The sequence below is a fragment of the Eschrichtius robustus genome, chromosome 13 (genome assembly GCF_028021215.1).
Source record: "Eschrichtius robustus isolate mEscRob2 chromosome 13, mEscRob2.pri, whole genome shotgun sequence".
In the NCBI taxonomy this organism is placed as follows: domain Eukaryota; kingdom Metazoa; phylum Chordata; class Mammalia; order Artiodactyla; family Eschrichtiidae; genus Eschrichtius; species Eschrichtius robustus.
Genome location: NC_090836.1, coordinates 46,471,299 through 46,493,778, shown reverse-complemented (window position 1 = coordinate 46,493,778; position 22,480 = coordinate 46,471,299). Strand labels below are relative to the sequence as shown.

Sequence of the window (22,480 nt, the reverse complement as noted above, 5' to 3'; positions counted from 1 at the left end):
TCTTCTCCAGGAGTATATTCCATCTCAAGAAATCACTGTCTTTCCTCATCTGTAAGCAGCTCCTCATCTGTTCAAGTTTTACCATGAATCGTAGCAATTCAGTCCCATCTTCAGGCTCCACTTCTAATTCTAGTTCTTTAGCTGTTTGCACCACATCTGCGGTTACTTCCTCTACGGAAGTCTTGAACCCCTCAAAGTCATCCACGAGGGTTGGAATCAACTCTTTCCAAACTCCTGTTAATGTTGATTTTTTTTTACCTCTTTCCATGAATCACAGATGTTCTCAGTGGCATCCAGAATGGTGAATCCTTTCCAGAAGGTTTTCAATTTGCTTTGCCCAGATCTATCAAAGGAATCACTACGTGTGGCCTTATGAAAAGTATTTCTTAAATAATAAGATTTGAAAGTTGAAATTACTCCTTGATCCGTAGGCCACAGAAGGGATGTTGTGTTAGAAGGAGTGGAAACAACATTAATCTCACTGTACATCTCCATCAGAGCTCTTGGGTGACCAGGTGCATTGTCAGTGAGTAGTAATACTTTGAAAGGAATCTTTTTTTCTGAGCAATATGTCTCCACAGTAGGCTTAAAATATTCAGTAAACCATGTTGTAAGCAGACGTGCTGTCATCCAGGCTTTGTTCTTCCATTTATAGAACACAGGCAGAGCCCTAGGATTTTCGGAATGGTAAATGAGCATTAGCTCCAACTTAAAGTCACCAGCTGCATTAGCGCTTAACAAGGGAGTCAGCCTGTCCTTTGAAGCTTTGAAACCAGGCATTAACCTCTCTTCTCTAGCTGTGAAAGTCCTAGATGGCACCTTCTTCCAATATAAGGCTGTTTCATCTACATTGAAAATCTTTTGTTTGGTGTAGCCACCTTCATTAATTATCTTAACTAAATCTGGACAACTTGCTGCAGCTTCTACATCAGCACTTGCTGCTTCACCTTACACTTTTGTGTTATGGAAGTGGCTTCTTTCCTTAAACCTCAGGAACCAAGCTCTGCTAGCTTCAGACTTTTGCAGCTTTCTCACCTCTCTCAGCAGCCTTCGTAACCAAGCTCTGCTAGCTTCAGACTTTTGCAGCTTTCTCACCTCTCTCAGCAGCCTTCGTAGAATTGAAGAGAGTTAGCGCCTTCCTCTGGATTAGGCTTTGATTTAAGGGAATGTTATGGCTGGTTTGATCTTCTATCCAGACCACTTAAACTTTTTTTCACATTAGCAATAAGGCTGTTTCTCTTCTCTTTCTAATGTTCATTGCAGTAGCACTTTTAATTTCCTTCAAGGACTTTTTCTTTGCATTCACATCTTGGCTAACTGTTTGGTACAAGAGGCCTAGCTTTTGGCCTATCTCAGCTTTTGACATGCCTTTCTAGCTTTTGATTTAAAGTGAGAGATGTACAACTCTTCCTTTCACTTGAACAGTTAAACACCATTGTAGGGTTATTAATTGGCCTCATTTCCATATTGTTGTGTCTCAGGAAATAGGGAGGCTGGAGAAGAGGGAGAGAGATGGGAACGGCCAGTTGGTGGAGCAGTCAGAGCACACACATTTATTGATTAAGTTCTCTGTCTTCTATGGGCATGTTCTGTGGTGCCCCCAAACAATTACAGTAGTAACATCAAAGATCACTGATCACAAATCACCATAACACATATAATAACAATGATGAAAAAGTTCGAAATGTTGCAAGAATTACCAAAATGTGACACAGACATGAAGTGAGCAAATGCTGTTGGAAAAATGGCTCCAGTAGACTTGCTCAACATAGGGTTGCTGCAGACCTTCAGTTTGTGAAAAGTACTACAATATCTGTGAAGTACAGTAAGTCGAAGCACAATGAAACAAGGTATGCCTGTACACTAGTCATTAGCCACATGTGGTTATTGATCACCTGAAATGTGATCAGTAGTCACATGCGGCTAATGATCAGTATAGTCACACAATAGCTAGTGTGACTAGGAACTGAATTTTTAATTATTTTAAACTTAAGTAGCCATATGTGTATTGGACAACTCAAGTCCAGCTTATATCTCCCACACAGCTTTCATACTTGGAAGCAGCATAGAAATCCTTTATCAGACCACCTGTTTGGATCACTGTTTCCATAGCCCAGAATTTTTTAGTACTTGTAGAATATAAGCAGTTTCAGAGTGAATTTGTAGGAGGAGAGAAATTGGAGGAAAGGGAATAAGAGATAAGAAGAGGAACTGTTCTTTTTTTCAAGTAACTTTTTTTCTAGAACTTAGTGTTCTAGACCCAAATCATGAAATTGCAACTGGCTGCGTTCTCAGTAAGAGTTGCTTTGTTCGGAGTCCTGTGTTTAACAGTTCTCTATAACCAGAGATGATTTGCTACCTAGTATTTGCTTGGCCAGAGGTTAGTGATATGATTAAATTTGTATTTATGGAACAGCCAGAGCAGCACAATTATGTCCATCTCATCCTGGGGTCCTGGGTTCCAGTATAGCCTCCTCCTGTGTAACTTGGTCATCTGTCTTTAAGTTTTACAGTTCTCCAGGCACAGATTTCATTCAGTTAGATATGGTGCAAATAGTGGAGGTTAATAGGTGATGTGAAGATACCTCTTCTTCATCTTAGTATCCTAAAAGGGGCAATGAGAGAGACCCACTGTCTGTCACCTCATTGCATGGAGTTTGCGTTTGCTTGATCCAGCTTAAGGCCCTCATTGCATCATGGTTTCTCTTCAGTAGATTCCGCTACATACCAGTGGATATGATAAAGAGAGAGAATGTGTGAGAGGAGTGAGCCGTAGTGTTTGTGACAGATTTTTTTTTTTAACTATCACAATCTGACCATCTCCTCTTCATATTTTAGATATATGGCTTCAGCATATTATAAATTTGAGGGTATCGAATTTCTGCTATTCTTCCTTGGCTAACTTTTGCATGACTGCTCATATATTTCACTTTTCAGCTCCACTAGTATACTGTACACATTAGGCAGTACACAGAAACTTCAAGAAATGTGGCTACCCCCCCAACCATCTTCCCTCTCTCCCCCTGCCCAAGAAAAAGACCTGTCTGTTCATGTTTCCAGCTCAAGTCTCAGTAAATAGAATCCTGTTGGTTTAGGATAATGGGAAGTGACAGGGCAAAGAATGGCACTGGCATTTATAGACATTTTTTACACAAGAGGCTGTAAATTGTCCCCTCCAACTCTTTGGGCTATTTGAGGATAGAATGGCATGCCTTTTCTCCTATAAGCTTCATAGTGACTGTGGGCTGAGAAACCTCCCACCCCCTCAAACAAAACAAAACCCAGATAAATAACCTCTGCCTGGTTGGTTCTGATTGATCACCAGCTAAGTTTTCAGTCTTGTGCTTAACTGGTTGTTTTTTTTTCTTTGTCAGTTTTCCATGCCTCCCAAGAGAAGTAGTGTTTGGGTCAGTCCTCTTGATGAAGGACTTGGCCTGGCACATAAGAAATTCATCTCTAAAAGGAATGGGTAAGGGAAATAGATGGGAAGCCAGCTCAGTTAATATATGATGGTCATAGGACATTAGTTTTGGTAGAAACTGGGTCTGAGCTTAGAGAGGTATTGTTAACTGATGTAGCTAATTTGCATGGATTGGTTTTTTCGTTTGTTTGTTTTCAAACATTGACGCATTTGGGAAAGTGAAACTTGATACTTGAGGAAGTTACAGGAAATCCAGCTAGGTAAGTATTACAAAGAAACGCAAACAAAAACACCAGGCCCAGGCACTAAGCAGAAAACTGGAGTGTGGTTTATACTTTTCTCCCTTCCCGAGACTGTGAGGGGCATGTGTTACTGCTTCTTGATTCTTGATTAGTAGTAGTAAATGTTGACGTTAGTACATCTTCCTTACTTCTCTACTAGGATATTACTGAGTTTTCCCTACTTGTAGTTCTTCATATAGGTAACTATCCTAATGAGTTATCTTAAGGGGCCTGTAAACCCTAAAGGCTACTTTTTCCATGTTCGTGCTTTTGCCAGTTTTCTTCCCTGATGAATGTTCTGTGATACACAGTGTTAGAATATATTGATAAAAAGGTTGAAAACAAATTAAATATTCCTCCACTGACTATCTTCTTATTGCTGAGGCTGGTAGCTAGAAGAGTCTTGGGTGGCTGCAGTGATTAGTTTCATGAACCTTTCGTATAATTGTATATTTTTGCTCACCATTTGTTGGAGATGGACCACTTCAGAGTGAGAGAGACATTGGACCTATTGTTTTTGAGGAGCTTGTCGCTGAAATGTGTTGCGATATCAAAGAGGAAGCTGGGACAAAGAGTCAGTTCCAAGCACAGGAGGGCACAAGTGTCTTCTGTCATAGCGGTCCCCAACCTTTTTGGCACCAGGGACCAGTTTCGTGGAAGACAATTTTTCCACGGCTGAGGGGGGTGTGGGTGGGGGGAGGGTGGGGGTGGTTCAGGGGGTGATGGGAGCGATGGGGAGCAGCAGATAAAGCTTTGATCGCTAGCCTGCCGCTCACCTCCTGCTGTGCGCCCCGGTTCCTAACAGGCCGTGGACCGGTACTGGTCCGTGGTCCAGGGGTTGGGAACCCCTGTTCTAGCACACAAATTTCATTATGGCTTGTCTCCATTCACTCTCTTCTGGAAGGCCTATTTGTTTCTATCTAGATTCCCTTCCACCATCTGAAATAAATGAAGAATATTTGTTTCTTCCCTTCAGCAGTGGGTTTTGGTACAGAGGTTAGTCAGTGGGATATGGAAAAAAGGAAGTTCACACTATAGATTTACTTTCTTTTTTTTAAATTGTTTAATTCATTTTTGGCTGTGTTGGGTCTTTGTTGCTGCGCGCGGGCTTTCTCTAGTTGTGGCGAGCGGGGGCTACTCTTCGTTGCGGTGCATGGGCTTCTCATTGCGGTGGCTTCTCTTGTTGCAGAGCATGGGCTCTAGGTGTGCGGGCTTCAGTAGTTGCAGTGCGCAGGCTCAGTAGTTGTGGCTCGCGGGCTCTAGAGCGCAGGCTCAGTAGTTGTGGCGCACGGGCCTAGTTGCTCCACGGCATGTGGGATCTTCCTGGACCAGGGCTCGAACCCGTGTCCCCTGCATTGGCAGGCGGATTCTTAACCACTGCGCCACCAGGGAAGCCCCCACAGTATAGATTTAGAAGTTGAGGGAATTCCCTAGTGGCCCAGTCATTAGGACTCTGAGCTTCCACTGCTGGGGGCCCGGGTTCAGTCTCTGATCGGGGAACTAAGATCCTGCAAGCTGCGTGGCATGGCCACAAAAAAAAAATTTGGTCACCAGCCTTCTCAGAGGGTCTATAATTGGGATTTGTTAACTAGTTTAGGCATGTGTATACGAGCCTGTTCCAAAGGAAGAACTGTGGGACTATGCATAGGACATTGTCAACATGGAACTGGAAGGACCTGAGGAACCATAAGCTATGGTGAGGAGTTTGGTAGAATATTTTTTAAAGGGGTAGAAGATTTAGATCCCAGGAAAAGTAGCATGCTGAGTAGGTTTGGGTTCTTTCCAACCACATATATTCAAGCAGCGGTACTTAGGCCAAGGGCAACACTTAATACTCTATTTCCTTTTCTCATGGTGCCCCATGAGACCAAGAAAAATGCAGGTAGTAGGATTGCAGATGGAAAAAACTTCAGTGTAGATCCTCTCAGTCATCGTATTTCATTGATCAAGGGCTTTGGGGGGAAATTTCCCTCCCCTCCTCCTTCATCCTAGATTGTCATTTCCCCCAAAAATGCTTCTTCCACTTGAAAAATTGTATTATTTTAACTTACATTAACCAACAAGAAAAGACGATAAAAACAGGTTATATAGTAGATAGAGATGGCAATTGAGAGTGGCTATCAGAGAAGATGAATTTCAGAAAAGCCAAGACCCAACCCCACATAGTCCTCAGCATTTCTGGGAGCATTTTAAGGCCTTTTAAGCATTTTAAGATTTAACTAAAATCTAACCAGTCCTTTAAATCCCCTTCTTAATTCATAATAATTTGAAAATAAATATTTGGCTTTTTTTTTTTCTTCTACCTTCTCCTCTAAGATAAAAACACACGCTGCTGTTTCTATACCCATCCATTGGAACAAGCCTTGAGGGAGTGGTGAAGGAGCTGTTTAAAGAGGAAACAATAGGGAAAACTCTCTGACCTCAGTTTATCCCTTCATCTGGTTCTTCATTTGTCCCTGCTGAGGAACAGAACTTGTCTTTTGTCTGTAACACAAATACATCTTTACCTCCCTCCCTTCCCACTTCCCCCCCCACACCCGCTCTTCTCACTCCCTTCTATTATGATTCCAATCAATGATGTCATTATGTGTGCCATTCAACTGCTGTTGAACCACTTGGCTATAGGAATTTGGAAGAGCAAAGAGGCAGAATGGAATTTTTCTCTCCTGCCCAGGGCTGTTGAAAATGTATTCTAATTTTAACTAGAGAAATAGGAATCAGGTTTTTCTTTGCTCAACTTCTACCCTCCCTCTATACCCTAAACCTCAAACACATACTTTTTACCTGGCTATGGTTGAGAAAAAAGTTGGACAAGAAATGTTAGGAATATAAATTGACCACTTTAGAGGAAAAACTTTAAAAATTGGGGGAAGCAAGAAAACTTTTGGTGCTATATCAGCATTTGTGGCTGGTGTTTTGCCCTGTTCACTGTAAATTGGATCTTTGAGAAGTTTGTGATAGAGGGTTTATACTTCCCTAAGGTACGTGGTTGAGACCACTAGAATCTTGTACCATTTCATTTTATTTTTCTCTCTCTGATTTCATTCATTGAGTTTGAACCTAAAGAACTAGAGGTACAAAAGTTTGTAGTAAGAAAAAAAACTTACTCTCTTTTCTGTTTCCTCTGCTTGATACCCCGCCCCCACTAATGTCTTTGCATTCCTTCTTCTAACATGTCAGAATTGATGACTTTGATAAAAAACAAGTTTTATGCCTCTCTGTGGTCCCCCTTAGTCTTTGCCCCAAGAGTAAACATACCCTGGAAAAGGAGGGGAATACTGCATTCTGTTGAGTCTTTTACTTTTAAATACCTTCAGCTGTTTTTGCCAACCAAGTTCTTGGGGTGGGGTCATTCTCTGAGTGCCAGTTTTTATTTTTATTTATTTTTTTAAAAAAAATTTTTGGCTGTGCTGCACAGCATGTGGGATCTTAGTTCCCCGACCGGGAATTGAACCTGTGACCCCTGCATTGGAAGCATGGAGTCTTAACCACTGGACTGCCAGGATAGTCCCTGAGTGCCTGTTTTTTAAAAAGTGCCACTCTTAGATTCTTAGCATGTAAGGTTTTTAAAACCCACCTGTAAATCATATCTGATTGTATATCTAGTTGTATGTCTAGTTTTGAGGTGACCGGTAGCTAGCTGGCTCTCTAAGCAGAGCAATATCTGTCCGATCACTCCAGGTACTCTCCCTAGCTATGGTGAAATGTGAGCTAACCCTCTGAATCCAAGTCTATCCATCCTTCAAAATGTGTATGGGAGGAAAAAGTGTGGGGTGTTTTTTTGTTGTTGTTGTTTTGGTTTGTGTTTGTGTTATTAATTTTGGGGGGGTATGAAATTTTGGTGTTCAAACGCTCCTCATGATGTGAGAGCAGTAGCAGTATAGGAATGTTTAAGATGTATTTTAATACTTGAGAGACTAATACTTGAGTAATACTGTTTGTTCGGCTGACATTGATAAGGAGAGGTAACATTTTAAAGAATACATATGGGTTTGGTTCAAGTAAGGTTTAATAATAACGTGATAGTTCATTCTCTTATGTACTCACTAAAATAGTAAAGTTGCTTTTTATGCCTGAAAGCTGAAGCAGGTCAAATAAAATCCTATAGATTTTGAAGTTGCAGATGGGAATGAGACAGGGCATCAGATCGTGAGATGTTTTATAGGAAGATACTTGGTAGTGATTTTTGCAAACTAGCAAAGTCCCTGTTTTTAATAAAATCTGAGGTCCCTTGTTAAGATCTAGAAAATGTTAACTCCTTTCCTCCCTTCCTTTTCCTTTGCTATTCTTTTCTTATATTTTTAAAGATAGTATTTTAATCCATTTTTACCTTCTCATCCCCAGAGCAGATTGTTAGGACAGATATAGAAATGAATTTTCAGAGGGTTCCACATTTGGATTTTATATCACATATTGAATCTTTAAATCCCTAGCAATGAAGATATCTTACTGAGAAGGAGATTATATTTGAAATGCTTGGTGTCTGGATGTTAGAAAATATTTATTGGGTGAAGAGTTTATTTAGGTAGAGTAGAGGGGGGCAGTTTCAGAATTTTCACTGTCATGCTCATCTTGAGTATGAAATGTTTCAGGAGGAAGAGCAACTGGAAATGAACAGACTCACAGGATGAGAGGTTTTATATGATGGACCTGTTTAGTGCTCTAAATGTACAAGTAAAACACATGAGCCTTAAGACAAAAGCCGTCTGTTCCCCTGTCTGTTCTCTACTTTATTGATACTCTCCCTCTTTCTCTATACCAGTTCTATAGAGAAAAAAAATACCTTTGTGTGCTTGAACCTGGTTGCCTCTTTCTTTTCCCCACATATCTGAGGTGTTCCCGGATCTTGCTTCAGCATGTTCTTCCTGTATTGAACTCCCTTGGTAAAAGAGTTTCTGTTCCTCTATTTGAATTCTAGGAAGGCAGCAAGACAGGTGTGCCTTAGAGCCAGCTGTGACTCCTTAATAGCTTTCTTTTCCCCTTCACATTCCTGCAGCTGAGATAACCTGTTTGTAGGAAGCATAAGCTTTTTTGGAAGGCCCCTAGTGCTTTGGGGGGAAAGTTGGAGTGGAGTAGCAGCCTATTGGGTTTTTGTGAGGGTTTCTTTGTTGTGAGGGTGGGGTGGGGGTTGGTTGGTTTGTTTTGGTTTTTTGGTCTATACTGTCTCGAAGCTATTTGCAGTTATTGTCAACTGTTGCTGCACATAAGGGTCACCAGGGGTCCCTTACAGTTCTCTAGGCTCTTCCTTTTGAGATTCAGATTTATAAGGTTGGGGCGAAGCCAGAAATCTGCGTTTTAAAATATGTTAGGGGAAAAGAATCTGCTTTCCTAGCGCTCATTGTAAATTTCTGAATGCTCAGGTAACTGTTGTCCTTCATTCTCTGTATATTTTGGCTAAGACAGAATTCACCTCTCCTCAGAAGGTTTTAGCTTCCCTCTATTGACTTCTTGACATTTCTGCCAAGCTCTGCATCGCTTATCCTTAAAAGCAGCAGCTTCCTGACGTTTAAGGGAGGGAGGTGGGGACTTTTAATAGAAACTTGGTTTCCAGGGGTCTCAAGTGTGAAGCCTTCATTTCCTCCACCTTCCTTGCTTTGTCCTACAATCAGCTAGAGCAAGACCGAGACGACCTCCTCTGGGGTTGGACAAGCGTGGGGGTTGGGGAAGAAGCTTGATTTGGACAAGAGAGAAGAAGTGATGGGAGCTAGTGACTCAGAAGAGTGTTTGGTTCTGAGCTGACTGTGTACTGGGGCTTCAAATACTGTAAAGATAGGAGATACGGTTCCTGGTAGTCTCTAATTCTGGTGTTGCTTTACAGTTCCTGGCATCCTTCTGGCTCTAGAAGGTTGAATCTGATCTCAACAGTTAAAAGATTGTTGAGAGTAGGTAAGATTGTTGTACTGGGAGGTGTGTTATGTGTATATGTGTGGCGGTATTGGAGTATCTCTTTACTCTGTGTGTGCTAAGATGATGGACGAGACCCTCTGCTAGTCCAGTCCTTCACCTTTAGTCCTGCTTACCACCTCGTGTTCTGTGGTCTGGCTGGCATAAAGGCTGAGGAATAAACATGTTCAAATGAATTTCAGAAACTGGGGCAGGGAGGTGACAGCTGTGTGTTTAAGCATTAAAGTGTTTCTGAGAGAAAAACCATCAGTTGCTGTCATTCACCCTGAGAGTATGAAATTAGAAGCCCACTCACCCTGGAGTGTTTCATAACCTTTACCTCTGGGAAGTCAAGGCCATGTCATTATTAATCTACCATTACCTGAAAGCCCCCAGGCACTGCTTTTCATCCTGCCATCAGTCACGTGGCAGCGAAAGTCAGGAAAGTCACCAGAAGGCTCCCTGTCTTCCTTTTTGCCTGGCTCTTACCTTACATTCCCTTGGAAAATCAGATTGGCCTGAGAACTATTAACATCTTAGTATGGTAATTCAATTACAAAAGGAGGCAATTATTTGGGTTTTTTTTTTTTTTTTTTTTTGCAAACTGTGATCATCCGTAGCTCACTATCAGCCTCTCTTCCATCACTCCAGGGAAAAGACTTCTGAGAAAATAACTGTTAAAGTAGGATAAATAAAGTGGCATGGTTTAGGTCCTGTTGGGAATATAGATGAGACTCTTACACATTGAACAGTGTCGATGTGAGCAATAGCTCAGTCATTAAAACAGCTATAGGAGAAGGGCCAACTCCAACTCAGCAGTACCTAAGCTTCCCTGAAATGTCCCTTTCTACTTGTAAGGATATCTCTGACTGAATTGTTTAGATTGGAATTTCTGCTTCTCATACATAGTGTAAGAAGGAATGATATGAGTGAGCTCGTTGTACTGACCAGAAAAAAATACCTGGCTTGGTTAATTCTTTTGGTCTCCTATAAGAACAGTGAGGATATCTTTTATTTGAATTCGTAAATACTCTTGCTTTGTGTTTTGGGATTTACTGAGTTCAAATTCCCTGCATAAGCCTGGTTACATTTGGGTCACTGTTTTGTTTCTCCTAGTTTATCTCTGTGATCCAGAGTGGCACTGGTAATAAGATTGAAAAAGGTGAATGCTTGGGCTTCCCTGGTGGCGCAGTAGTTAAGAATCTGCCTGCCAATGCAAGGGACACGGGTTCGAGCCCTGGCCCGGGAAGATCCCACATGCCGCGGAGCAACTACGCCCGTGCACCACAACTACTGAGCCTGTGCTCAAGAGCCTGCAAGCCACAACTACTGAGCCCACGCACCACAACTACTGAAGCCCGCGAGCCTACAGCCCGTGCTCTGCAACAAGAGAAGCCACTGCAATGAGAAGCCCGCGCACCACAACTGGAGAAAGCCCGCGCACAGCAACAACGACCCAGCACAGCCAAAAATAAAAACAAATAAATAGGACTTCCCTGGTGGCTCAGTGGTTAAGAATCCACCTGCCAATGCAGGGGACACGGGTTCAAGCCCTGGTCTGGGAAGATCCCACATGTGCGGAGCAACTAATCTTGTGTGCCACAACTACTGAGCCTGTGCTCTAAGAGAGCCCATGAGCCACAACTACTGAAGCCCATGCGCCTAGAGCCCGTGCTGCACAACAAGAGAAGCCACCACAGTGAGAAGCCTGCACACCACAACGAAGAGTAGCCCCCGCTTGCCGCAACTAGAGAAAGCCCGCACGCAGCAACAAAGACCCAACGCAGCCAAAAATAAATAAATAAATAAATAATTTTAAAAAAAAAAAACCCAAATAAATAAATTAAAAAAAAAAAAAGGTGAATACTTTAGCACAGCCCATGGGGTGCTAATTAAATCAAAGTGGACTCCTTTTGGCAGAGCAAATAACCCTAGCACACTAAGCTTGAAGCAGTATTCTTTATTGTATTCAGGATAAAATTAGTAAGTTTTGAAAAATGTTCACCTGAATTTGAATCTTGAAGACACAAGTTGGGTTTGGAAGGTAAAGCTGGAACTCCATTTTGGGTAGAGATATTATTTCATTTATTTTATAAAATTATCTATTTATTTATTTATTTAGGCTGCACCGGGTCTTAGTTGCGGCACACGTGATCCTTAGTTGTGACATGCGGGATCTAGTTCCCTGACCAGGGATCGAACCCGGGCCCCCTGCATTGGGAGCATGGAGTCTTACCCACTGGACCACCAGGGAAGTCCTTGGGTAGAGATTTTATCTATGGTACTCTGCCATAAAAAGAGGCAATCACTTTAGAAAGCATCTGTGATATTCACGCTGCCACTTGTTGCAGCTGATCTTGGGACTTAATTCCTGGCTACAGTGTATATGCCATGGAAACCACTGACAAGAGCCCTTCCTTAATTTAAAATTTCGAGCTGTAACTTTGTACTTCCATTCCCTCTCCTTTTCCTTCTTGGGGCACTGAGGTGTTTTTGTTTTTTTTTAAAATTAATCCCATTGTATTTAGAGAGGAATAAGTTCTTAAAGGACCAGCACCAACCCTGTGACTAACTTTATGTCATCTTGTCTTCTAAGTTTCTACCTCTGGATCTGGGTGTTTGATCTCCATCTCTCTCGCTCTCTCTCTCTCTTTTTTTCGCCGTGCCACACCACACGGCTTGCTGGACCTTAGTTCCCCGAACAGGGATTGAACCACAGGCCTTGGCAGTGAAAGTCCCAAGTCCTAACCACTGGACTGCCAGGAAATTCCCTGATCTCCGTCTCTTGAGCTCACGTTTCTCTCTCACCTCAATACTTCTGGCCTCTCTTTTTTTTTTAATTAATTAATTAATTAATTAATTTATTTATTTATTTATTTATTTATTTTTGGCTGGGTTGGATCTTTGTTGCTGCCCACGGGCTTTCTCTAGTTGCGGCGAGCGGGGGCTACTCTTCGTTGCGGTGCGCGGGCTTCTCATTGCAGTGGCTTCTCTCGTTGCGGAACACGGGCTCTAGGCGTGCGGGCTTCAGTAGTTGTGGCTCGTGGGCTCAGTAGTTGTGGCTTGCAGGCTCTAGAGTGCAGGCTCAGTAGTTGTGGCGCACGGGCTTAGTTGCTCCGCGGCATGTGGGATCTTCCCGGACCAGGGCTTGAACCTGTGTCCCCTGCATTGGCAGGCGGATTCTTAACCACTGCACCACCAGGGAAGCCCTGGCCTCTCCTTTCTAATAGAAATATTTTCAAAACCACTTGCCAGGGACAGGCCACACATTTTGCTCCAAACTTTATCGCAGTCAGTAGAAAGAGGAAAACACAATTGTACTGTTTACAGTGATTCACAGGGTTCAAAAGGTAAAACTAACAAGTTGCTCAGCAAAAGCATAATTATTTGGGGTCTGGGAATCAGAAAGAAAATTTCCCTATGAGTCCTCATAATGCAGTAATGTAATGAACAGTGGCACACATCTTTATAGTCATTCAGTTGTGAATTCATAAGCCCTATGAGGTTAAAGATTTTTGTCTTATTCATCTCTCTATTCCCAATGCCAGAAAACAGTGCCTGACCCAAAGTAGGCTCTCAGTGCTTATTTGAATGACTAGTGGATGAATGGTTTAATTTTATGGTTTCAGTGTTATTGACCATGTTGATAGAAACTGATGTTGTGTAATTCAGTGAAAGCAATTCCTCAGGGGCCTTTAGAGTACCTGGAATTGGGTCTACAGAGTTAGAGGTCGGATCCTTGCTCAGTTCCCTTGGACATTACCTTATATAGATATCTGTTTTTGTAGTCATTAATTGTTAGGGATGTTGATATCAGTTAAAGCCTGACAGCATAGTTGTTTTTTTTTAGGGTCCCAGAAAGAGAAGATGGTTAATAGTACCTGATGGAGAAGACTGTGGTTTTGCTGAGTTACTGTTCTGCTACACTTTAACCTTAAATCTGATCCTTTTTCCAAATATCATTTGCCTTGCAACTGAAGGGAATTTCCTTGTTGCCTTGGTAGTGTCTGTTTCTTGACAACTTTTGATGACTTCACTTGTAGTGTAGAAGAAGAATGAATGGCATTGTTAGCTTCAAAATTCTGTTGGTGGTCTCAGACTTTGTTTCAAGGACCAGAAGGAAGCAGTAGAAATAATGGCTAACATTTATTGAATACTTATATGATAGTTCCTATGTACTAAGCACTTTCACACATGTAATTTGAATCTTGGGGCAACCTGGAATGTCTCAGTCTTTTCTTTCAGCAGGTATCATTTTCTTTATATTGTCCAAGGATTTGCCAAATGTGAAAAGGAAACAAGAAGAAAAGTGAATTTTGAAAAGTTGAAGATGTCTTCTGAAAGGTTCAGTTAGGAACTATCTTATTCCATGATGGAAAATACAGTGATAGTGATTCATGGGGGCATTTGGCTTTATTAAATATATATCATGCTTTCTGCCCTATGCTTCTTATACAACCCCTCTCCTCTTTTACACAGTTCTCTTTCTTGTTTTTATCACCAAACTTCTGAAAAGAAAAACAGGGCAGTTATTGGGAGATAGGAGTGAGGATCATGTATGCTGAAGTTATTGGCGTCGGTCAGTTAGTTGGCTTGCTCTTTAAGTCTTGAGTGAGAGAATGAGGGAAGTGAAGTACATGGATCAATCTGAATATCCAGTGCTTGTGTTTAGTCAGTGAGAACAGGTTTCTCTTCTGATTTTGGAGGCAAGTTGTGTGTTTTGAAGAGTTTTCACTTGATAGCAAATAAGGGCGATTCAGATTCCAGCACTATTCTTCCCACACGGGAGCAAGCCTGGGAAGAAAAAAGATTTGTTAGTGGTTGAGGGTTTGTGGGAGGGAAGTGGGGGAGGGATGAAGAAGGGAAAGGTTTGCAAATGCATATGACACTGAGCTAGGGGGGTCAGTGCTGCCTGCAGATGCACAACCCCATTTGTGCACTTGAGCATGGCCTGAGGGAGCATTGGCCTGATGAATGCAGAGGGAGATGCATTTTGATCGAGGTAATTTCCTTCAGATGGGTCTCACCATCCCATGAATCAAAACCTGTCAGCAAGGAGCTAAAGATGGAGTGAAGTTTATTGTACATTTGTTTCCATGCGACACCGTCACGCTAGAAGGGTCAAGTGAGAGAGATCATTAGAACTGTGTTGATTTACTGGGCCTGTTGTGCACTTTCCCTGCAGGGCAAGGAGGAAAGAGGCTTTAGGAGGGGAGCTGAGGGGCACTGGGTAGGGAGAGAAGGGCAGGCATGCACAAAATAAATAAAACCCTCGCTGGTCTCTGCGGGTGAGGGGTGGACAGGCTCTTCATAGGGGGTGGGAGGTGGGGGCATCTGTATTGTTTTTTTCCCCCTAGAGCCCCTGGTATATTTGGAGCAGATGCTCTGCCTAGATCTCCAGGAGAAGGCACCAGAGGATTAAAAAAGGAATCTCAAGGGGAAATCTCTGATACTAGCCTTAGTGGCTAGAGAAATATATCCATCTGACCCCACCCCCCCCTTCTTTTCCTCCCTCGTTCTTTCCTCACCTTTGAGCTCAAAAAGAAACACAGGAAATTTAATTTAGAAGTCAAACTCCCCATTTTGGGATACGGCGAAGTAGAGAACCAGAGGAAAGGCTGTCCCACACATTCCAAATGGACGTAGGGTTTGTGATGAGATTTGTGAAGGGAATGGCCCCAAGATTTGTGCAGAGAGAATAGCTAGGTTTCAGCAGTAACATCTCCCTCTGTGATGTGAACGTGCTGAAGTATCCCTAGCGCTGAATTGAATGAAGAAAGTAAATAGTGGCAGTTCAGCAGGATATGATCTAGTCCTGCCTATCCCCAAGAAGGGTATGGTATGCTCCTTTTATTTCCCTTAAAGCTGTTTCCTGCTTGGCCTGGAGGCTTAATGAAATGGAGAATTTTTCATCTAGAATCTTCTATAGAGGTTCTCATTTTGAAATCTCCATTTATATCCCTTATTCACTTTTTATCTTAGCGGTGGTAGACAAAATCAAGAAAAGCCTCCTAGTGACTTTGGTAAGGAAAAATATAGTGAGGCCTGTGTTCATTGGAAACCCTAATTCGTTTCATACAGTTCAACAGATGGAATAGCCAGTTAGCCAAGGTTAGAAACAAATTGAGTTGAGAAAATCTTTAGTATGAGACTACTAATTGGAGTCCTAGTTAGTTATGAAGTAGAGGCATATGGTATGGTAAAGGGGGTAGGATCCTTGCATTGACCCAGTCATTTGAGTGATGTAGAAGTTGTTGAAGTAGTTTACAACTACCTTTTTTTTTTTTAATTTAATTAATTTATTTATTTTTGGCTGCGTTGGGTCTTCGTTGCTGCGTTCGGGCTTTCTCTAGTTGCGGCGAGTTGTGGCTTCTCGTGCTGTGGAGCACGGGCTCTAGGCGCGCGGGCTTCAGTAGTTGTGGTTCGCAGGCTCTAGAGCACAGGCTCAGTAGTTGTGGCGCACAGGCTTAGTTGGTCCGCGGCATGTGGGATCTTCCCGGACCAGGGCTCGAACCTGTGTCGCCTGCATTGGCAGGCGGCTTCTTATCCACTGCGCCACCAGGGAAGCCCTATAACTACTTTTAGCTAAGGATCCTAGTGATCCTTCTTCCCTTGGAAATTAAGCACTACTTCCATTCTGCTACTCTTATTCCAAAGAAGTGCTTATGTAAGATACCTGAGGTTTTGGTAAAGTTAAGAAAGTGGGTTCTCGAGTAAAATGTCTTGGGTTGCATTTCTGGCTCTGCCACTTAACTATTTGTGAGACTTGGGCAAGTTACTTAATCTCTCAAAGCCTCAGTTTTCTTGTCTATAAAATGACCTGCTATGTATGTCATAGTACCTGATATGTTTAAGATTGTTAAAACAACTAAATGAGATACTGAATGTAACGAACTTCATATAGTACCTGGCACATAGTAAGCACCCAAATGTTAGTGGCTATAATATAATCATTATTATTTTAATTTATGATTATTAAAGACAGGAATACTTTTTCCTTTGGAACCTGGCTCAGTGTTTTACAGTAGTTTAGATTACATTAATTATGCACCTACTATGGATTTGCTGATGGTTATAATGAAGAAGGCAGAAAAAGTACGTAGGCAGTATTCTATTCTAGTAATACACTGTGATTAAGTGATAACTCGTGTGTAGGATTCTTCAGTCCTTCAATAGCCACCAACCCTTCTTAGCTTCTTTCTTACTTGCTAGAAGGCAGGTGGCGCAAAAGCAAGAAAATGAACGTTTCTCAAGCTGAAAGAGCCAAAGTAAGACTGAGAAAGTATCCTGACTACTGTGTTCAGAGAGCTGCGCTAGCTAGACAGATTGAACACAGAAGGCTGTGTAGCTGCTCTGCTTTTGGCCAAGAGGTGGTTCCTGTGGTCGTAGGGACAAACGCAGCTCCATGGTCAGGGTTGAGAGTAAAGGTATTTCAAAAGTTCTTGTGTCTCTGTGGGCCTCTTGGTTGCCTTTCCTTTTGACTCTGGTTTTTGGGACACTCAGAGACACAACCTGCCTACGTACGTCAGGAATATGAACTTCTTGGGTTTTTTTAAAAAAAATCCAGCTCAGGAGCACCACACATAAGCTTGCTCAAAAGTTTGTTTAAGCAACTATACCCCAATTAAAAAAAAAAAAAAAAGTTTGTTTCAACACGTTTGACCTGACCTTATGTTGGTTAACTTTTGTAAATAAAGTCAAAGAAACTGTCCTGGCTCATGATTAGGGTGTTGTGTGGGTATGGAGTAGAGGGTCCCCTGGGATATCTGAGAAGATAGGATCTTTGTCTAGATGTGTCAAGTTCTAGAAAATGCTTTTGGGGGAGAAAAAACACCCAGGAAGCCCACATACTTTTAGTTGTTTCTAATCCTAGGGCTGGGCTTTTGATTGCTGGTGACAGGGTATGAGGGGAAGGTGGAAAAGGAGAAAATAAGTAACTGTTAAAGTGGGATAAATAAAGTGGCAGGGTTTAGGTCCTCATGAGAATATAATATATATGAGACTCTGACACTGAACAGTGCTGGATGTGAACAGTAGCTCAGTCTTTAAAATGCTATAGGAGAGGGCTTCCCTGGTGGCGCAGTGGTTGAGAATCTGCCTGCTAATGCAGGGGACACGGGTTCGAGCCCTGGTCTGGGAAGATCCCACATGCCACGGAGCAACTAGGCCCGTGAGCCACAACTACTGAGCCTGCGCGTCTGGAGCCTGTGCTCCACAACAAGAGAGGCCGCGATAGTGAGAGGCCCGCGCACCGCGATGAGGAGTGGCCCCCGCTCGCCACAACTAGAGAAAGCCCTCGCACAGAAACGAAGACCCAACACAGCCAAAAATAAATAAATTATTTAAAATGAATAATGCTTTAAAAAATATATATATGTATGAGAAAAATAAATGCTATAGGAGAATGGCCAGCTCCGATTCATAGTATGCTGGAACATTCTCTCCAATTACAGGGCAGACACCATGAGTCTCTTGGATGCTTGGAAAAGGTCCAGAGCATCTCTCTCAGAGAGACGACTGCAGCTGTTTCCTTACTTCAGAATCATTTCAGAATCCAGAGCCTACTATGACTTTGCTGGGTGTTCATAACACTTAGCTTTCTTTGTAAGTTCTTCAGAAACACCACTCTGGCCCGCTTCCCCTTCCCTTCCTTAGCAAGAAAATGGAACTTGTAAGCAGTGTTCGACAAATAGTTTGGGTGCCTTCTACCAACCTGCTCTCTGCAGGTATTATTAGTAAAGCCTCAGTTTTCCATATCTCTGAACTACAAAAATTTCTTTAGCACAGAAATTTGTTTTATGGGTGTTTCCTACTGTTTTCTTGACTCTCCTTGTCTTATGAATATTGAAGTCTACTTAACATTAAGTTTTTAGTCATTCTAGGGACAATATGCTATATGCTAGCTTATTCAGTTTCCTATCTGTTTTTTTCTGTGGGTGTGATCCTTAGTTCTTGACACAAGGTTGGCTAGCATATTGTAGCGAATAAGTTATAATTTCATTCCCATTTATCTTGTGAATGGAGGGATAGCTTGTTTCAGCCCTTTTCTTTGTCCCTGAACAGTCTGAGGATGACGAGAAGCTGAAAAAGAGGAAGGAGCGATTTGGGATTGTCACAAGTTCAGCTGGAACAGGAACCACAGAGGATACAGAGGTAAAATATACCTGGAATGCTTCACAGGACCCTTGAAGGGAAAATGAAGACAAACAAACAGAATGGAGAAACATTGTTATTTCCCTGGCCTACTTCTTAAGTGCCTAAATGACAAGATTTTTGGTACTTTGCTTGATATCTGTTTTCTGGATAAAGTGGCCCCACTTAATTCCATCAGTATACTTAAGTAATTCACTATTAAGAGCCAGTTAACCTAGTAGGAAAGAGCACAAGATTTGGAATCAATTAAGTTTGGATAAGTGACTGTGCCACTTAGTATTACTATATTTCTTACAAGTTATAGTAATTTTCTGAGCCTCAGTTTCATCGTCTGGAAAGTGGAGATAATAAAACCTACCTCGAAGTGGTATTTTAAGCATGAAATGATTCTGTGTAAAATGTCAAGTATTCAGTAAGTAGCAGTGTTTCTGATTATCTGCCAAGCAAATTTCTTTCATCATTTAATGAAGGCCATATCCAACCCAGACACAAATATAGTTGTGCCTAACTCCCTTCTGGAATAGGACAGTGGGCTTAAATGAGATGTTTTTTGTTTTGTTTTATTTATTTATTTTTTAATTTTTTGGCTGTGCTCCATGGCATGTGGGTCTTAGTTCCCCGACCAGGGATCGAACCCGCACCCCCTGCATTGGAAGCGCAGCCTTTCCCCCCACCGCAACCCCACTACTTTTTTATTTGGCTGCACTGGTTGGGGGCACATGGGATCTTCGTTGCCACGTGCGGGATCTTTGTTGCGGCATGTGGGATCTTTTAGTTGTGGCATGTGGGCTCTAGTTCCCTGACCAAGGATCGAACCTGGGCCCCATGCCTTGGGAGCATAGAGTCTTACCCATTGGACCACCAGGGAAGTCCCTGGAAGCGCAGTCTTAACCACTGGACCGCCAGGGAAGTCCTCAAATGAGACTTCTTGTTCTTATCACTTTATTTACAGATAGTTTCTCAAAATGAAAGAATGGCTTTTTGTTTGTCTGTTTGTTTGTTTAAGACTTGTGTGCATCTATATCCCAGTATTTTCTGGAGTAACATTCATTGAGACTCTGAGCATTGGCAGACTGCTCAAAGCATTGACAGACAATATTGATTTGCTGGTTTGAGAGTATCTATAATGGAGACCAAGCATTAGCAGAGGTGTACATGAACAGTTGAAACAATGAATATGTTTAGAGACTTCCCTGGTGGTCCAGTGGTTAAGACTGCAAGCTCCCAAGGCAGGGGGCCTGGGTTCAATCCCTGGTCAGAGAACTAGATCCCACATGCCGCAACAAAGATCCCGCACACGACAGCGAAGATCCCGCGTGCCACAGCCTAGACCCTGCGCAGCCTATGTTTAGAATTATAGAAATTTCTTAGGTGGTGAGGAATTTGAAATGTTACTTCTTCCATTTAATCCAAATTTACTTCTTTCCATCTACTTCTAGAGATGGCCTCTGAAACTCTATTACCTGACACACTCAAAATCTTTTTTTTATTATTAATTAATTTATTTATTTATTTATTTTTGGCTGCGTTGGGTCTTTGTTGCTGCACGCGGGCTTTCTCTAGTTGTGGTGCGCGGGCTTCTCATTGCGGTGGCTTCTCTTGTTGCGGAGCACGGGCTCCAGGCGTGCGACCTCAGTAGTTGTGGCACACAGGCTTAGTTGCCTCGCGGCATGTGGGGTCTTCCCGGGCCAGGGCTCGAACCTGTGTTCCCTGTATTGGCAGGCGGATTCTTAACCACTGCACCACCAGGGAAACCCTCAAAATCTTATAGTCTCTTTATGAATAAATATCAGAGTCAATCTTGTAATAAACCCTGAAAATTTCAGAATCTGATCAGTTTACATTCTCCACTATGAAAAAACTAAAGGATTTTGTATTCTTCTTTGTGCTACTAATTCAGAATAAAGCATTACCTGTTGTTAAGTAAATGTCTGCTTACTTGCTGACTTGCCAGGATGAGCTAGAAGTAAACTTAGGCTTGTTTTAATTCTAGTTAAAATTACTCCCTCTTTGCCAAGGAAACTGTCATTAGACCAGGCATGCTCACTGAGTTGGTACATTTGACCTCCAAGATAAGGCAGATGAGGATTTTGTTGAGTAGAAAGGAATAGTGGCTTTTATTAGGAGAGTTAGTATGTGTAAGGGAGTAGTAACTTTTGAGGCTGATGGAGTTTATATGAACCAGATGACTTTCATTTGATTCCAAAGAATTGTGTCAGTAATCCAGGTGGAAGTGAGCTTGGCTTGTATGCACTCAGCTTTTCTTTTCTTTTTTTTTGTTTTTTTGGCCGTGCACAACGCGGCATGTGGGATCTTAGTTTCCCCGACCAGGGATCAAACCCGCACCCACTGCATTGGAAGCGCAGAGTCTTAACCACTGGACCGCCAGGGAAGTCCCACTCAGCTTTTCTTTTTAATATAACTTTAACCTCCTCTGTGAATGGAATTTTAAAAAATCCCCCTCTTTTCTGGGGGCAGTGGTTAGAGTGAGGACTCAGTAGTGTTTTGTGAGTCACTCCCAGAACAAAAATATCTTTCTCTCTTTCTCTCCCCCACCCATTTTGTGCCCTCTTTCCCACACTGCCTCCCTTAAGAGATCCATGTTGGGGCCTCCCCACCCCCCATTTATTCTGTTGGCATTGAAGATTTATATGCCTCTTTGTGGATTTGGAGGCCGAAGGAATAGTTGCTGATTGGGCCTAACTGCCCAGAAGGGCATCCCCTTCACCTTCTCCATGAAATAGCATTGGTCAACCTTTTGTCCTTTGAAATTTCCCATCTCCCCACTGACTGGAAGACTTTTCCCAGCCTGTTTAAGGATCCATTGTTTCCAGGCTAACTTGCTGTAAGGCTGAGTGGCCCTTTCTCCTTCAGGAATCTTTCCATTTTCTACCACTATTCTCTTCCTCCTCTCCCGCCCCCACCCCCTACTCCCCACAGTCTTCTCCCCTCCTTATTCTCCTTTCCCATCAAACCAGCTCTAACTGGATAACTAGAGAGATTCAGACATTAAATCTCTGGCTGCCAAGCATAAGCCTGGCTTTCCCTCCTTCTTGGACCTTGTGACAGTCCATGTGAGTTTGGATTAAAGCAGCCAGGAACCCAGGCCACTGTTGTCTTGCAATCTAATTTTTTTCTTCTTGCTTCTTCCTTATAGGCAAAGAAGAGGAAAAGAGCAGAGCGCTTTGGGATTGCCTGATGAAAAGCTTTTGATGCTTTCTGTTCTCCAGTGGTTTCCATCTCTTCGACTCTTCCTGGTCACATATATACCTAAATGCACAGTCATGTGCCTAGGTCCTGCCTTGCAGTGAGGGAGCATGTACCCCAGGTACATCCGTGAACTCCAGCAGCAGTTTGACTTACTGCAGTTCCAACTTTAAGGTTTTTGTTGTTGTGTTGTTGTTTTTTAATTATTATTTTGCTTGTTAATAAAAAAAAAATAGAAAAAAGACTGTGTGTTTTATCAGGTGCTCCTTTGAGTTCTTAGTGCCAGATTAGACCGGATAAGGAGAGCTTCAGGGGCAAATATTATAGCGAATTAGCCATAATGCCTTTATCCTTTAGAAAAGAGAACAAGGAAAAGGATTGAGTATGTCCCTTTAAGCCTATTTATTTACTTCTCTCATACTCACAGGCATCCTTTTACTTCTTTATCCTCCATGAAGAGGCCAAGTTTCACCCTGAATCTTTGCTTCAGCAGGTTGACATGACCCACTGGAATAAGATAGGGAGAACACTGTGG

At 42.4% G+C, this 22,480-nt stretch overlaps 1 protein-coding gene across 1 annotated transcript in view; it reads left to right on the top strand.

Annotated features, from left to right (window-relative positions):
- The window catches only part of SARNP (SAP domain containing ribonucleoprotein), a 51,713-nt gene extending 29,525 nt beyond the window's left edge, over window positions 1-22,188 (top strand). The window contains exons 10-11 of the mRNA XM_068561879.1: window positions 18,649-18,738; window positions 21,896-22,188. Of these exons, the coding sequence (XP_068417980.1) occupies window positions 18,649-18,738; window positions 21,896-21,937 (132 nt within the window). The 3' untranslated portion in view covers window positions 21,938-22,188. The remainder of the gene's footprint in view (window positions 1-18,648; window positions 18,739-21,895) is intronic.
- The last annotated feature ends 292 nt before the right edge of the window (window positions 22,189-22,480 follow it).